The sequence below is a fragment of the Notamacropus eugenii genome, chromosome 5 (genome assembly GCF_028372415.1).
Source record: "Notamacropus eugenii isolate mMacEug1 chromosome 5, mMacEug1.pri_v2, whole genome shotgun sequence".
Taxonomy (NCBI): Eukaryota; Metazoa; Chordata; class Mammalia; order Diprotodontia; family Macropodidae; genus Notamacropus; species Notamacropus eugenii.
In genome coordinates, this window is record NC_092876.1 from 23,080,756 (window position 1) to 23,097,398 (window position 16,643).

At 46.4% G+C, this 16,643-nt stretch overlaps 2 protein-coding genes across 2 annotated transcripts; both read right to left on the reverse strand.

Moving 5' to 3' along the window:
• Positions 1-4: 4 nt before the first annotated feature.
• On the reverse strand, positions 5-5,685 carry KLK5 (kallikrein related peptidase 5). Its single transcript, XM_072607726.1, has 6 exons — positions 5,546-5,685; positions 4,351-4,443; positions 3,322-3,586; positions 1,933-2,186; positions 1,418-1,551; positions 5-1,042 (listed from the first exon to the last, which is right to left on the reverse strand). Exons 2-6 carry the CDS (start codon positions 4,433-4,435, stop codon positions 890-892), a joined length of 891 nt encoding a protein of 296 aa, XP_072463827.1. The 5' UTR covers positions 4,436-4,443; positions 5,546-5,685; the 3' UTR covers positions 5-889.
• A 2,359-nt stretch (positions 5,686-8,044) lies between these two features.
• Positions 8,045-12,041, reverse strand: KLK6 (kallikrein related peptidase 6). Its single transcript, XM_072607727.1, has 6 exons — positions 11,784-12,041; positions 11,082-11,129; positions 10,514-10,676; positions 10,009-10,268; positions 9,399-9,535; positions 8,045-8,351 (listed from the first exon to the last, which is right to left on the reverse strand). Exons 1-6 carry the CDS (start codon positions 11,821-11,823, stop codon positions 8,199-8,201), a joined length of 801 nt encoding a protein of 266 aa, XP_072463828.1. The 5' UTR covers positions 11,824-12,041; the 3' UTR covers positions 8,045-8,198.
• Between the last annotated feature and the right edge of the window lie 4,602 nt (positions 12,042-16,643).

Here is a 16,643-nt window from a genome sequence, read left to right on the forward strand (position 1 = left end):
TAACTTTAAAATTTGTAAATATTTTATGTACATTATCTCATTTGAGCTTGACAGCAATACTGTGACACAGGTCCTGTTATTAGCCTTATTTTACAGATGAGGAAACTGAGGCACATAGTGGTTAAGTGACTTGGAGTTTGAAGCCAGGACTTCTTGATTCCAAGTCCAGACTCTACCTATTACTCTACATGGCAAGTGAAGAGATAAGTAGAGACCCAAGCCCAGGTTGGAGAGATTTGGGAGGGACAAAGAATTGATGGACTAGGGTACTCACAGAGGGAGGATGCTCAGAGAGGAAGAGGGATTTGGGGAAAGTGTTGTAGGTGCTTAGGTAAGGGAATGGAGAGGAAGGGCTGGGAAGGTTTTGGGAGAAAGTGGGATTTGAGAAAGAGGCAGAAGGCTCAGGAGACAGAGAGGAAATGGGGAAGACCTAAACAGGAGACGGGGCTCATGGGGAAAGGCTGGGAGAGGGAATAGAAAACAGGAGATTGAGTTGGGAAACTAGAACAGAAGATGAATGTGCCTTAGGCTCCCAATGGAGACACAGATCCTCCTACCCCCATACTGGCTCCCCCTTCCAGGTGGTATTCCACAGGAGACTTTCCTGTTCTCCCAGAGACAAAAGCAAAGGTCAGGAACTCCTTAGTCTCAGTCTCTGAATGGACTAAAAGTTGGGGAAGAATACACAAATGCCTGGGTTCCTGTAAGGGTCAGATCCCTGGAACCTGAGAAGACAAGACCTGAGGGTCTGATGATGAGTATCCCTGAGAGGAAGATGCCCAGATCCCTGAGAGAATAAGGAATAAAGATTGGAAAATTGAGGAGCCAGAGTTCCCAGGTCTCTGAGCAGGACATAGATTAGGGAATTACATGCCAGGGTCCCCTTAAATCAGTTGTTTTTGATGGTATCTTTGATCCATTTTTTGAAAGGGTACAGGTTAGTGTAGACCCCGGGCCTGTTTGGCTTTCCACAGGGAAGATCTCCCCAGGATACCAGGCCCTGAAGCATTCCATTGCAGACCACAGGTCCCCCAGAGTCACCCTGGGAAGAAAAAAACAAGGAAAAAAGAGAAGGGAAAGACAGAGAAGGATAACCAATATGAGGAAGATGAGCACAGTTAGAGTTAGAAACAAACAGAGAGAGGGAGATAGGAAGAGACACAGAGAGAAAGGGAGCCAGAGATGGAGAAAAATAGTGAGAGGTGGGGAGAGAAAGAAAGAGAAAAATACAAATGAAGAGACATCTCAGGAACACCCATTTCAATCCCCTCCCTCTCCTTTCGGTCTTTCCTTCCCCTGCCCACCCCTCCTTTCTGGCTACTCTCTTTACCTCCATTTTCCCATCTCTGTCTTCCTTCCTCTCCTTCCTCCCTTGCCTCCCTTATTTCTCAGGTTGGTTAAGACATTCAAGGTTTACCTGACAAGAGTCCTTGCCCTTTTCATCTCCAGCACAGAACATGCTAGAATCGATCTCCCTGGGGTAGGCCTTTTGACAGGCCTCCTGAGACAAGATCTTGATGTCAAGACACTGAAGGACCTGGGGATAGTGGACTGGGAAAACCAAGTTGCAAGTCAGGTAGGGTCAGAGACTCAAGATGGGACAGCTACACCAACAAGTTCATAGCTCATAGAGTTGGAAGGGATTCTAGGGAACAAGATCAAGTCCAACCAAGTCCCTCTTTTGGGGAGGATGGGGAAGATGAGGAAACAGATCCAAGGGGGTTAAGGTTCCTGGGGAAGATGAGGAAACATATCCAAGGGGTTTAAGGTTCCTGCCAAACAACACAAAGGAAGTTTGTAGCAGAGGGAGATTTTGAACTCTGATCCCAAGGCCCTAAATTCAACACTCTTTCCAGGTAGCTGTGAAAACAGACAGACCAGACAGAAAAAAGGGAGATGCATAGACAGAAACAGAAAGGGCCCAGGACTTACGCTGAGAGCTGTTGGTGGTCCCCCAGCCTGAGACAAGGCACTTTTTCCCAGCAGTTGGGGCCTCATTTGAGATGTTGATGGGTTTAATGCCTTTTGTGTCTAAGACCTTCTGGTTCAATTTAATTAGCATGAGATCATTTGAGTGAGCTGGCCGGGTATAGTTCGGGTGAGGAAAGGATTGGACACCTCGGAGAGTCTTCTGGCCCGCCTCAGAACCATGGAGACGGTACCGGCCCAGCGCAACAATATAGGAACTGGAGAAGATGGTGGACAGGTCACTCCTACACCCTCCCTCCAGTCCCATACTCACTCATATACAATTTAGCATCAGAGTTCTGTCTCCATGTCTATAAAATGAAGGTGCTGAAGTATCAGACTTCTAAGGGTCCTCTAGGTTCTCTATCCTACCTGGTGACTGTGATCTGTCTAGGTGGAGGTGTCCCAGAGACAGTTGGAAAATTGGGCCAGATCTGAAGGACAGGGTATCCTAGTGACTTTAGAGTCTGAAAGAACTGGATCCAAATCCCACCTCAGACATATACTAACATTAATAAAATATTTGCTTAGAAATTTGAGTCTCTAACATTTTGCTTCTACTCTTGCTACATGATGAGGGACAAGACATTTTTATAAGCCTCAGTCACCCCATGTGGAAAATGAGATTTGGCAATACCTGAATACTAACTTCCCAAGACTGTTAGGCTCAAATGAGGGAGAAGGAGGAAGGAAAGGGAATAAGCATTTGTATGGTGCCTTCTACCACATGTTTCGTCAACTGTGTCTCCTTAGATTGTGTCTCAACAACCCTGGCTGGTTCTGGTTATAGTATTATCCCCATTTGAGAGCAGAAAACATTGAAGCTGTCAGAGGGGAGGATAATTCCTCAGGGTTGTATGGTTAGTGCCAGTGGTCAGATTTGAACTTGGGTCTTTCAGCCTCCAGTGATAACAATGCTAGTGACATGAAAACAGAATCTTCTAGCCTAGCCTTTACAAACAACATCACATCTCAGACTCACAACTCTGGCATGTGAGCATTTACAGATGGGGGCACACAGTCAGAGAACAGAAGGCACTTGGCCAAAGTTACTCTTAAGTGTCTGGGGTAGGATCTGAACTCTCTTGAAATTCTTTTCAGGACTCCAAGGTCAGCACTCTAATCCATAGTACCTCTGAGTTATTATCTAGTGTCAGAGACAGAATTTAAATCCAATTTTTGCTAACTCCAGGTTCACTACTCTCACTTCCCCTTTATCTCCATCCCTTCTCCTTCCCCTTCCTCATTCTCTTCTGTCCTCTCCCCCTACCTTCACTCTCCCTCTTCATCCTCATCCCGGTTCCTTCCCTCCTCAACCCCACCCCCATCTCTCCTCTCTCCCTCTTCACTTACGGTTTCTGGCAATGTGCAGCAGTGAGCACCCACTGGGGATGCACCAGGACTGCCCCACAAAAGAGGCTTTCAGGTTTCAGAAACAAAGCTGCCTGCCAGGGTTGGGTTTGGGGTCCACAGTCTTTGCCATTTAAGATGCGATCCTCAGTATCTCGATCGGCATTGTCATCCTGACGGTTCTCCACCTGATGGCTGCCTCCTGTCTGCTGGTGGCTCCTATACTCCTGGCAGGCCTGGTTCCCCAGGCTGGGCCCATTCTTCTGACCTGGGAGAGGGAGGGTGAGGGTCATGGTAGGAAGAGCTCAGGGTGGGGTTGAGGCTCAAGAAATGGGCCTTGGCATAGGACAGGATAGGGTAGGAGGGGCTTCTTGGTAGAGCCAGTGCAGGTTGAGAGGGAGCAGATCGCTCTTGGGCAGCAGGCTCATTGAGTTAAGGTTCTAAATGCCTCTGCTTCCCAGAGCCCCCTCACTTGTGCCAACTCACTTCTCCCCTTCACTGCCAGCTTCCTTGAAAACCACTGTGCTCACCCAAAGCCTTTGAATTAGACTCCTCTGTCCCATCACTGCTGCTCTACTGAACCAGCCAAGGCCGCTTTCACTGTCAGGCTTACAGAACTGACCCTTTTGGTCACTGAACCATTCAGTCCTTGCTTTCTCTGACTCCTCTGCAGCTGCTGACACAGCTACCCACCCTCTCCTCCCCTTTTCTTCAGATGCTCAGAACCCTCTTGTTTCTCCAGCGGCTCTCTGGGCTTGCCTACTCAGGTCCCTAAGGGTCCATCTCTCCCACCAACTCTGCCCTCAAAATTTTTCCTTGTTTTCCCCTTCCCTCTTTTCCTCCTCCTCCTTTTCCTCCTTCTTCTCCTCTTCATCTCTCTCTGTCTGTCTGTGTATGTGTGTGCCTCTCTGTCTCTCTTTTTCTGACTCTCCCCCCCCATTCCTCTCTGTGTCCTGCATATCCACACTTTCCCCATTCCATCCTCTATACACAGTCACATATTCACACAACTCCAGGCTCACACACCCTTACCTGTCAGACCTGAGTCTCCCATAACCAGAACTGACATCAGGGCTGCCAGGATCCAGGCCCAAGGGGAATGTACTGGTGGCATCATTGCTGCACCTAGTTGGAGACAGGATGTGGGAGAGGGAGTCAGCCTCTGAGACCCTGTTCAACTGAAAACACATTTCTCTAGTATTTGTGACTTCCTCAAAATAATCCAAGGAGGCAGAGGGTGTAGGTTAGTATTGCTGTGCCTATTTTACAGATGGAGAAACTGAGGCATAGGTGAAGTGATGGACAAGATCACATATACACAAAATAACTAATGGAATTGAATTCAACACAGTCTACTGTTTTCATGAGGTCACAGATCTGGACCTGAAAGGAAACTCAGAAATCATTTCGTCCAATACCCTCTCTCAGCAGAGGAGGAAACAACCCCAGGACCATTATGTGACTTGACCAAGGTCACATGGGCAGCAATTGGCAAAGCCAGAGTTTGAATCTGAACCCAAGCCTGCGTCCTAAGCCCTTACGGAGTCCTCTGTCCATTCTTTCCCATGCCCTCTCCAACCCCTCTGGGGCCAACATGCAGGGGGTAGAGAGTTTCATAAAGGAAGTCTGGGCTTCAGTTGTTGAGGGGAGGCCCAACGTGAGACAGAGGGAGTCACAAATAGAGGTAGAAGAAGGTTAATTAAATAAAGGTCACCAAGATCCAAAGAGAGGCGGAGATGAGAAATAACAGAGATCGCCAAGCGAGAGATGAAAAAAAAAAAATTACGGTCTCTACAAAAATAGCCACAGAGATCCGAAGAGAGATGGGGAGTCACAGACATCGTCAGAGGAGGGATAACAGAGATGGCTGCAGACAGCCGGAGAAAGCCTGGGGAGGGGAGGGGAAGGCACAGAGATAAACCAGAAGATGGAGACTAGACGCAGAACAGAGAGACAATCAGAGACAGAGAAAGAGAGGATCACCCAGTCATAGGCACAGTGACCCATAGATCTAGACCACAGCAAACGGACCAGAACCAGAGGGACAAATGGAGTGGTCCAGATCGAGGAAGAAGGGCGCAGAGACATTCCGAGCTCACAGAACCAAAGACGTGCAAAAGAAGGAGATGAGATGCCCGAGAGAGGCGCGCTGAGCCATCGCACCAGGGCACCTCCAGGGAGAGTAAGGCAGGACGACAAAGCCCCACCGCACCCTCGGAAAAGGTACCTGCAGGTGGCCTCAGGGACGGCTGCGGGGAAGACTGTCGGCCACCGAGCTCTGCCAGCTAGCTCCCCACCGACTTTCGGTCCTTCAACCTCTGGCTCTGGGCTCACCTCCACCTCGGCCTCCTCCCCAGCTTATAACTGGCTCGCCCCACCGCCCCCTGCCTCCTGCCCCACCGCCCCCTGCCTCCTGCTCCCGGCCGCATTCCGAACAGGAGGGTGAGGCCCCTCAGGCAGGAGCTACGGTTTGGTATCTACCCTCCGCCCTCGCCCCCGCCGGGTTTCCAGCTGCCGCCCGAGGTCCAGAGGCCGCCCGGCCGGAAAAGCCTCCGAACGGGGTCAGTCAGGGACAGGATGATGGACCCTGGACCCTACCCCCGAAAGGCCCTGTCCGGGTCTCGGCTCCTCTCTCTACCTCGGGCTCTCCCTATCTCCCCTAACAGTGTTTTGGGAAGTTGTTTGATTCTCTGATTATTTCTAAGTCCTTCCTTCAGGTCTGTTTCTCCCTGCTTCTCTCCGTCTCCAGTGACTCTGTTTCTGAGTCTGTTCCTTCTGTATCTCTGACTCTGGGCGTATGTCTCTGGGTCGCCGTGACTCTGGGTCTCTAGATCTTTCTGTCTCCCTAGATTTGGGATTGCCAAGCCTCCCTATTTGTCTTCATAATTTGATCTCCCTCTCCCCGCTCGATGGCTACGGGATAACTGCATCACTTTCCAGACTCCTTCAAGCCGCTTCTCCTCGAATTCTGTGGAAGTAGGGAGATGGGGGGGAAAAGAAGGAAGGGTGCGAATTGGGTGTGTTTGGGAGAGGGGGAGGTACAAAGACCCTGGAGGGGGAGGGAGGCAGAGGAGCAGTAGCAGCAGGGAGCGAGGAGCCTTTCAAGTATGGGAACTTGGCTAGTACCCAATTGAAAGGGAGGGAGCCGGGAGTAGGAGGAAAGGGACCCCACCCTGATGGGGAAAGAGGCTCATTCTGGAGGCTGGGGGCAGGGAAGGGAAGGGAAGAGGAGGGAGGGTCACAACTGTTTAGGAAGCCCCACTCCCCCAATGCCACCGCCCCAACCCTGGGGCTCTAGCGTCCTGTGGTGCTCTTCTCCCACCACTGTCTTGAGGTCTGCCTCTCCTCTTCCTCTTCCTCCTCTTCTTTCTCCCTCTCCTCTCACTTCTTTTCTTCTTGTTCTTCTTTTTTGTCTTTCTGTGTTCCTCTCTCCTCCTTCCTACTCCTCCTTTCAGCCTTTTTATTCTTATCTCTCTCCTTACCTCCCTAAGTTCCTCTTTCTTTGTCTCTACTTGTTTCTCTGTCTCTGTGTGTGCCTTTATTTTTTTTGTTTCTCTCTTCTGTCTCTTGCTAAAGATTTTCCAGCATGTTTCGCTGTGTATCTCTCCCTCTCTATCTCTCCCTGTTCCTCTGTCTCTGTCTCTCTGGGTGTCTCTCCGTGTATCTGTCTCTGTCCCTCTCTATCTCTGTTTTGGTGTCTTTGCTTCTGTCTCTCTGTCTTTGTCTCTGTCTCTCTCTCCATACCTGTTTCCTTCTCCACATTTCTGTTTCCTCAGTCCTTTCTCTTTCTTCCTAAGAGTGTTCCTGTCTTGATTTATTTCCCCTTCTGTCAGTATGTCCCCACCCATCTCTCATGCTGTCTCTCTCTAAGGTCTCTCTCCCTCTCCTCCACAGGCCCTCCTTTTACCTCTCCCCCCCAACCGTCTTTCTCTGTCTCTGTGTCTCTTGCTCATTGTCAGTAGATTTGTGGAGCTTTGTCTCCCCATATCTGCCAAGCCTGGCTCCTTGTCTGTGCATTCTTTAACACTTCGTTGTGGCTCTGACTCATCGTGAGCCCTTCACCTCCTTTCCAGGCTGAAGTTAAAACATACAATTACCTTTCTCTTCCCCCTCCCCCAAATCCTTCCAGATATTCCCTGACCATAGGGAGGCAAGAGCACCAAAGCAGAGGCCAAGCCTCTGACTCTTATCTTTCCACACATTTCCTGGGATTCAGAGCAAGCAAAGGTCCCTATGGACTGAGGTGATCTGGGAAGGTTCCAGAAGGAAGTGGGACTTGATCAAGGATTTGGAGGATAAATAAGAATTAAGGTGGGAAGGTCCCGAAATTGGCAAGGAGAAGGGGAGGATGATTTGGGGAAGGATAGAAGAATATAGACTTTAGAACTGGAATCTTAGAGATTGTACAATCCAAGGCTTCACAGATAGAGATCACAAGGTCTCTGACTTAGAGTGGGGCAAAAAAGGGCATCTTTATTTTCACAAAACTTCTAACTAAAATTTAGTTTTTTATTTTCTTTTTTCCAGTTGCAAATGTAGGTAACAAACCATTATTCAGAAAAGGGTCCATTGCTTTACCAGACTGAAAAAGGTGTCCATCACACACACACACACACACACACACACACACACACGTTAAGAATCCTTTTTGCAATATGACCTAATTTTAGAAAGGAAGAAAATGACCCCCAGAGTGATATTAATTTTGATTAAGGGCTCAGATTGGTTTGGACAGAAAAAACATCCATTTCAATTTATTGAATATGTTACTTTTCAGTGCACAGCTTTTGGTAGGAGAGAAAAACAGGTGAGGGTAAGTTTGGCACATGAGGACATGGAACCAGCCAGTAGGGTCAGAGGTCAGAAACTGCAGGTCTAGGTCAGTTGGCTTGAATTGTTCTTTGGATCCAGTCACAGTATCGGCACACATCAGTATAGACTCCTGGCTTCTGGGTTGAGCCACAGGGAACCTCCCCCCAGGACACTAGACCACGGAGACGTCCCTGACACACTAGAGGTCCACCGGAATCACCCTGTGGGGAGAAGGGGAGAGAGTGAAAGACCCAGACTCAGACAGATACAGATGAGACTGGAAGCAGGCCGAAACATGGAGTTACAAAGACAGGTATACATAGAGAAGGAGGCAAAGCAGGGGAGACTCAGAGACAGAGGGATCCACAGAATTGGAGACAGGTGGAAACATGCTTATGGATCAGACAGGGCAAGCGTTAAATTCAGAGACACCTCTCCTGCCCTTGTCCTGACCAGAGTCTCAGAGAAAGCTCCTTGCTTGTCTTCCTCCTCTTTCTTTGTTTCAAATCCCTCCCTAGTCATCTTTCCTCTCCCTGTTTCTGCTACACACTGTCCTCCAAAATTCCCTTCCATTTACAATATATCGTATTACATTATATTGGATGGTGTTGTGTTATATTATATTGTGTTGTGTTGTACTATGTTATGTTATGTTCTTATTAGATGGTATAGTGTATAGAGTGCTGCACCTGGAGCCAGAAAGATTCATCTTCCTGACTTTAAATTGGGCCTCAGACACCTACTAGCTGTGTGACCCTGGGCAAGTCACTTAATCCTGTTTGCCTCAATTTCCTCATCTATCAAATGAGCTGGAGAAGGCAATGGCAAAGCACTTTAGTATCTTTGCAAAGTAAACCCCATCTGGGGTCATGAAGAATCAGACCCAACTGAAAAACAACCAAATAATATATCTTATTGTATTATGTTATGTTTGCTATGTATCTTCTATGTACATGGTTGTTTGCCTGTTCTCTCCCACTAGAATGTGAGTTCCTTAAAGGCTGGAGTCTTCTTTTGTCTTTCCTTGTACCCCTAGCACTTAGCCTAGTGTCTAACCCAGAATAAATGATTAATAAATGCTTGGTAATCGACTGATTCCCCATGTCACTGTTGTATTCTTAAGGTCTTGGTGTCACTGACATTTTCCAAGTGCCCTTTATCTCTCAGTCTCTCTGGGTCTCTGTTCTCCATTTTTCTGCATGCCTCCAGTTTTCTGTCTCTGGATATCTCTGTCTATTGGACTCTGAATCTCCCCCTCCCCAACTTGCCTGGCAAGAGTCTGTTCCACTCTTCTGTTCTCCTGCACACACCATGTTGTCAGTAATCTGGTTGGGATAGGCCTGCAGGCAGGTCTTGTGAGGCACCAGGTGAATGAAGGCACATTGGAGTGTGTCTGGGTAATGGCCTGGGAAGAGACAAGCATACCAGAAACTGCTAACACAGTTACTTTATTCGACCATATTCTAAAAAAAGCTTGCTTCTCCCACTATTGATCCTTCCCATTAGAGGTCCTTCCAATGAATCTTACTGCTCCTCGCTCCCAATTTTATCCCCTTTTCTGGATTCTTCTAATCACTTATCCCTTCGACTCTGGGTCCTGCCCACCGTTGGCCCCTCCCATTATTGGCCTTTCCACTATCAGCCTCTCTCACCATCGGTCTTTATCATCATGGATGGCTCCCACCAACCATCATGCTGCTTGTTCATCCCAGTTCACTCTCATTGCCCATCCCTCCTACCCAAGACTGAGAGAACCCACTGGTGTCCCTCCACCAAGTGTTTCCCTTATTGGTGATCTCTCCCACTATTTATCATCACTTATCAGTGGTTCTTCCAATTCACATTGGCCCTTCCCTCCGTTTCCGTCATCACACTTACCCTGCGCATCTGTCTTGCCCCAACCAGAGATGACGCAGGGTGAGGTAGAATTGTCCATGCAGTCTGATTCCCAGGGAAGAGTCAGAGGCTGGATATAGGGAGACAGAGTCATGGCTCGAGGTAACTTCAACAGCATGATGTCATTATCATGCCGAACTTTATTATAGGCTGGATGTGGGATAGCCTTGAGGACTGGGCTCAGCTGCTGACTTTGCTCCCACCGCCGAATGTTGTGCTTGCCCAGGAGAACCTGTAGGCTCCTGAAGGAAAAATCCTGATCTTTCCTTGGGCCCTCTGACCATGGTTAAGGCCCCATTTTTTTCCCTGGATCATTACAACCATCCCTTGATTTCATGCTACACAAAGTATTTTTCTGGAAGACTATGGGGATGGATGTGAATATCCCAGTCTTCCACTTTTCCTTTCATCCCAAATTCATGGTGATAGGGAAGTACCTCTTAGGGCCTAACCACAATCTCTCACATCACTAGGTCAAATGACTTACGGTTTTTGACAGTGAGCAGCAGTGAGAACCCACTGGGGGTGTATGAGGACTCCACCACACAACAAATGGTTGGAATAGAAGAGAGCAACCTGGTAGGGTCGTTCTCCCACTTTACAGCTGTAGCCTCTGGATCCCACAACCTTGTCTGTTGCCTCAGCCCAGGCTGTGGGGAAAGAAATACTATCATAAGGTAACCTCCAAAAGCAACCTCATTCTTTCTCTGCCATCTACCTAAATGTATCTTTTCATCCTAGTCTATCCCATAGCCTGTTACCACTCTAAATCCGTATTCTTCTGTACTTATATACCCACTCACATCTCCTCTTCCAACACCATGACCTTTCACATCTCTTCTTCAAATGCCATCCCACCCTTACCTGTCTCTAATCTCATTCTATCTTTGCACTCCTCTTCTTCCTTTTCCCCAGCCAATTGCCAATCCCACATCCCACATGCACACCATCCTCAGTCCTACCTATGCATCCCATCCCCAGTCCTACCTCCATCCCCATCCCCAATCCCATCCCTACCACAAGACCCATCTCCATTCCTATCCTTATCTCCAAACCTGTGGTCACCAGTATCAAGGCAAACATCAACAGTTCCATGATCATTCCTGGGGAAAGGGGAAGGAAGTTGATTGGTTCCTGAAATAGGCCCCACCCCTTTCTAACCCCAACTCTTTACCTGGAGTTGGGATACTTACTCATCCCTGATGACCTTTGTCTTACTTTCTCTTTGATAAATTATCATATCTTGACTTCGACCTCATCCCTCATCCCCCATTTTTCACTTGACTCATCAACTCACTTCTCAGATCTTAAAATGTCTTAAGAGACAAGACTTCTTGTTTCTTGTACAATCTTAGAATATCAGAATCTTACAGTGAGAAAGGACCTCAGAGAGCATCTAGTCTAATCCTTACCTGATAGAGAATCCCCACCACCTCCCCTTCAAATGGTCATCCAACCACGTCTTGAATGACACTGAATCACTCATATGACCGCAGATAAACCCATTCCTTGCTCTGGATCTCAATTTGTTTCTCTATAAAATTGTCAAGGGGGGAGAAGAGGACTAAATCACTTGACCGTTCTGGGTCTCAGTTTCTTTTTCTGCAAAATGAAGTTGGTTTTTTTTTTTTCCTAGAGAATCTCTCAGGTCTCTTCATAGCTTATTAAGCAGAATTTCTCCATTCCTTCCCCATGACCCTCTCTATTCCCTTGGCTTCTCAGGGCTCAAAAGATGGGAGAGAAGGTTCTGATCTTACCTGCTGAGTGAAATCCAGCTGGAATCCTGGAAAGAGACATACAGAAAGAAGAGAAAGAAAGAGACAGAGACAGTGAGACACAAATGCAGAGATAAAGGCAGAAGGAGGAAGAGGGGAAGAAATTAGAGAGAAAGAGCCAAACATGCAGAGAGAATTCCAAAGACAGAGACAAAGACTGAGTCCCCACCAGGGAGGAATGGGTAATCCTGGGACGGTCTGTTTCTCTCAGAAGTCCATCCTCACACCTGTTGTTCCAGCTCCCTGCCTTTTAACCCCTGCCTGGCCAGAGCCCCAGGCCCTGTTCACACTCTCCACCCCTTTCCTGCCCCCGCCCACACCTCCCCCAAACATTCTTCCGAACACCAGAGGCCCTGCCCTTTGTTACCCTTTGACCTCAGTCACCTAGGTTCTGCTGGGATGAAGTTTGAACATCTATGCACCTAAGAGCCTTGAAGACTCAGAAGAAGGACCCCAGAGTCTCAAAGAGAACATCAGCTGGGTAGTGGATGGGGGTCAGGAAGATGGTAAATGCCCACATCTTCATGATAGCAAGAACTAGATACCTGAGCTCATAGGATCCTGGTGCTAGAGATGAAAGTGATAATATAATATAATGCAATCTCCACATTTTACAGAAAAATAAACTAAGACTCAGGACAGTAAGGGCTAGAAGAGAGGTTAGGTGAATGTGTTTGTGTGTGTGGCAGGGGGTAAAGCAGAATTCAGGGTCCTTGATGGAACAGGGTATTGAGAGGCTATGGATGCCTGGGTCTCTGAGGGAGTGGAGACAGGGTTCCTAACACCTGGGTTCAATGAGTTTGGGCTGACTCACCCTCCTGCTGGTAAGTCTGTCCATGGACACCCACAAAGTCAGTAACTGTGTTAGTGTGTGTCACAGGGAGGGGCCTGCTCCCCCAGCCTGGGGACAGGGTGGGGGGCCAGGGGAGCAGGAAAGGGAACGATGGGGAAAGGAGGCAGCCAGGCCAAGAACAATAGCCCTGTGTTCAGACCTGACGGATCAAACAGTTCCCTACCAGCCTGTGACACTCTAAACCCCATTCCCACCTCCAGCAGGCTCTGTGGGAGTCCCTTCCAGGGTCTCTGGCCCTTCACATCTGTGTCTCTGTCCAGGACTCATCAGATATCTCAGGAGGTTCTGTGTAACCTACGTTATATGTGTCACATGTCTGTTATGTCTCTTCCTTCCTCTGGGATCCTCTCTATATCTCTCTTTCTGTCTTCTTTCTCTGTCTCTCTCTCTGTTTGTCTCCCTTTCTCCCTCCCTCCCTTTAGCCCTCTATTTTTGGGAGAGGGGCAGAGGAGGGGAAGGATTTCATATACATATATAATACATTTGCATGCATATGTATATATATATAATTCTCTCTCTCTCTCTCTCTCTCTCTCTTTCTCTCTCTCTCTCTTTCTCTCTCTCTTAATGACTTCATCAGCTCCCATGAGATAAATTATCATCTCCATACAGATGATTCATAGATCCCTATATTCATCCCTGACCTCTCTTCCAAACTCCAATTTCACATCACGAAGTGCTTATAAGACATTTCAAAAATGGATGGCCTGTAGGCATTTCAAACTCAACATGTTTGAAATGGAACTCATCTTTCCACCTAAGCCTATCCCCTCTTTCCCCCATGGGAACAATCATCCCTTGCAATTTTTGAGCTTCAAATCCCTGTAGTCACCCTTCACTTCCCGCTGACCCTTACCCAATCCACATATCTAAGCAAAAGACAAACTCTGTCTACTCTGCCTTTATAATATCTTTCCATTTCTTCCTCTCTCTGCTCACATAGCCACTCTCCTAGTTGTAGATTTCCTTGCCTCTCTCCTTAACTTTTTTCATGATCATCTAAGTGATTTGCTTTCCTGAAGCTTCTCTCCAGTCAATCCATGCTACACATGGCTGGCAAAATGACATTTCCAAAGCATACATTCTACTTTGCTACTCCTCCTACTCAAAATACTCCATTGTCTCCCATCTTTCTTTGGGTTCCAACACAAACTTTTCTTTTTAGAATTTAAAGTCCTTTACAACCAGACTCCAACTTAACCTTTCCAGACTTATTATCCAGTATCCCCCTTCCCACTCTCTGTAATCTGGCCAAATTGTCCCTCTTGGGACTCCGTCCAAGTGACGTGCTATCTCCCATCCCCATGCTTTACACAGCCCATTCTCTCTTCTCACTTCTGTCTACCTCTTAGAATCCCTAATGTCCTCAACATTCTGTTCAAATGTTCCCTCCTATATGAAGTCTTTCTTGATGCTTCTAGGTAATTTCTCTCTCAAAAATAAAAATTCCTTCTTATTTATGGACATTGTATTTTATGGACGCAGTATTGTTTATCAATGTTTATTTCTGAACATGTTTTCTCCCCCAATAAAATGTAAGCTCCTCTCAATCAGGATCTGTTTCATTTTGTCTTTAGCTCTCTAGAACCTAGCCCAGTGCCCTTGAAATTTTTTGATTAATTGATTGATTGATTCCTTCGTCTCACACCTTCTGGGCAAATTTACCCAACTCCCACCAACTCAGGCAGGTTGGCTCTCCAAAGGGCAAATTAGATTACTACTATGGGTAACCCTGAGGAGTTATGGGTGTTTTATTTTAACTATTGATCATGAGCTCCCTTTCAGTCTGCTCCTCATTGATTATCAATTAACTACCCAGAGTTAATTAACTCTTAGAAATTATTTCCTGAAGTTGTATAGGAACAATAGTTGTTAAAAACAAAACAAAACAAACCCCCCCCCTCCATCCAAAAAAACCAACAGCAATAAGGGAACACACTCCCCTTTCCCACATGGTCCCTAGAAATTATAGGTTCAAATGTAGATAGCCTACATGGCCAAGAGCTCAGTTCACAACTCATGATGATTGGCAATCCTTTTCTCCCTGAGTGAGGGAGATCCTGGTGAAACTCCCCTTACAAATAGCTCTCTTCTGGCCTCCAAGTCACAGCCACTCCAATATCTTTGCCAAGAAAACTCACAGACAATATTGGTGTGTTGCAGTTTTCTTGCAAAGATATTGGAGTGGTTTGCCATTTCCTTTTCCAGAAGTAAACAAAGGTTCACTGATTTTCCCAAGGTCACACAGCTAGTGAGTATCTGAGTCCGGATTTGAATGCAGGTCTTTCTGACTAAGGTTTGGCACCCTATCCACTGAGCCATCTAATTGCCAACTTGTGATGTCTAAGGTACATCTAGTGGTGCCCAAAAAGTAGTTGAAAAGGTCATACTAAAGGTCAAAAGAGATGTTAGCACTGGAGAATCATTTGTATAGAGATGATACATGAACCCATGGAAGATGATGAGATAACCAAGTGAAATAGTACAGAAGGAAAAGAGACATATTAAAGAGAAAGCTCATAGGGGACAGTCATGGTTAGTGGGCATGATATGGATGAAGACTAAGCAAAATAAAATGAGAGGGCTCAATCAGACAGATGAGAGGAGAACTAGGAGAGAGAAGGGTCATGAAAATGTAGAGATGAGAGAACATGCAGAAGAGAGTGACGGATTATGTCAAAGGCTTCAGAGGAATCTGGAAAGATGAGGGTAGAGAGAAGACCCTTAGATCAGACAATTAAGAGATCATAGGTAAATTTGAAAAGAGCTGTTTCAGTTAAATGATGAGGTCAGAATCCCCAAGGCAACAAACATCAATTTAGATCTTACTACACAGAAGGACTTATGCTCGCCAATGGTCATACAAAGAATTTTTTTTTTTACATGACAAAATTCTCATCCTGAAGGAGCTTATGGTTGACTTATAAGTAAGGGGAGTGACTGGTAAACATATTACAATGATGCAAGGTAGAAAGGAGAACCAAAGTGCTAAATGACTATATTTATGGGGCAAGACAGGAGGAAACTCTTGAAACTCTTCCTGGCATACAAGTTGGGCCTTGAAGGAAGGGAGGAACTTTAAAAAGTGGAGAGGGAACTGGGAATCTATTCCAAGCATTGGGAATGGAGGAAGGCAGAGAAGTGGCATGAGCAAAAACATGGATCTGTGAGAAAGGGCAATATGAGAAAGTAATTTGGTTTGGAGAAATGTAAGGGAACTACAGTGGCAGTTAGGTGGTTCAGTAGATAGAGAGCTGGACCTAGAGTTTGGAAGACCTGAGTTCAAATCCAGCCTCAGATACTAACTAGGTGTGTGACACAAAGCAAGCAACTTCACTCTGTTTGCCTCAGTTTCTTCATCTGTAAAATGGCAAACTACTCCAGTCTCTTTGTCAAGAAAATCGCAAATGGGGTTATGGGGAGTCAGAAACAATTGAACAAGAGCAAGGGAAATGTGGGTGGAAATAAAAAGAGTTTGGAGGATCTTGGGGAAATGTGGAGATATGTAAGAAATATAAAAGAGATTCCAGAAAATACACACAAAATCCTACTCCCAATGTCTTATTTTGGCATGGAAGTGACCCTAGTGTCTCAAGAGCTATACAAATCCCTACTTTCCAAAGGCCAGACTAGTTAAGTGGATGGAGACTCTCCATCTATCTGTCCATCTGAAGAGGAATTTTTGAAGCAACGAGACAAAGAAAACGTCCCTAAGTTTTGTGTAGCTTTCTTCCCAAGAGAAGTATCAGGATGGCAGAATTGGGTCAGGGAGTGGTAAAGATCACAAATTTTAGAGTCTCTATAAATTTTCAATTGATTTTTGGTACTTCTCTAAATGTGAGATTTCTGTTCAGTAACAAATGGTATTGAAAACATTGAATGATATCAATCTTGACATCCTTGTTATAAATGAAACCAACACCTAAAGGAAGGATGATTCACAAGGAAGAGGGAAAAAATGAATTGGAATTGGCTTTATTATATATCTA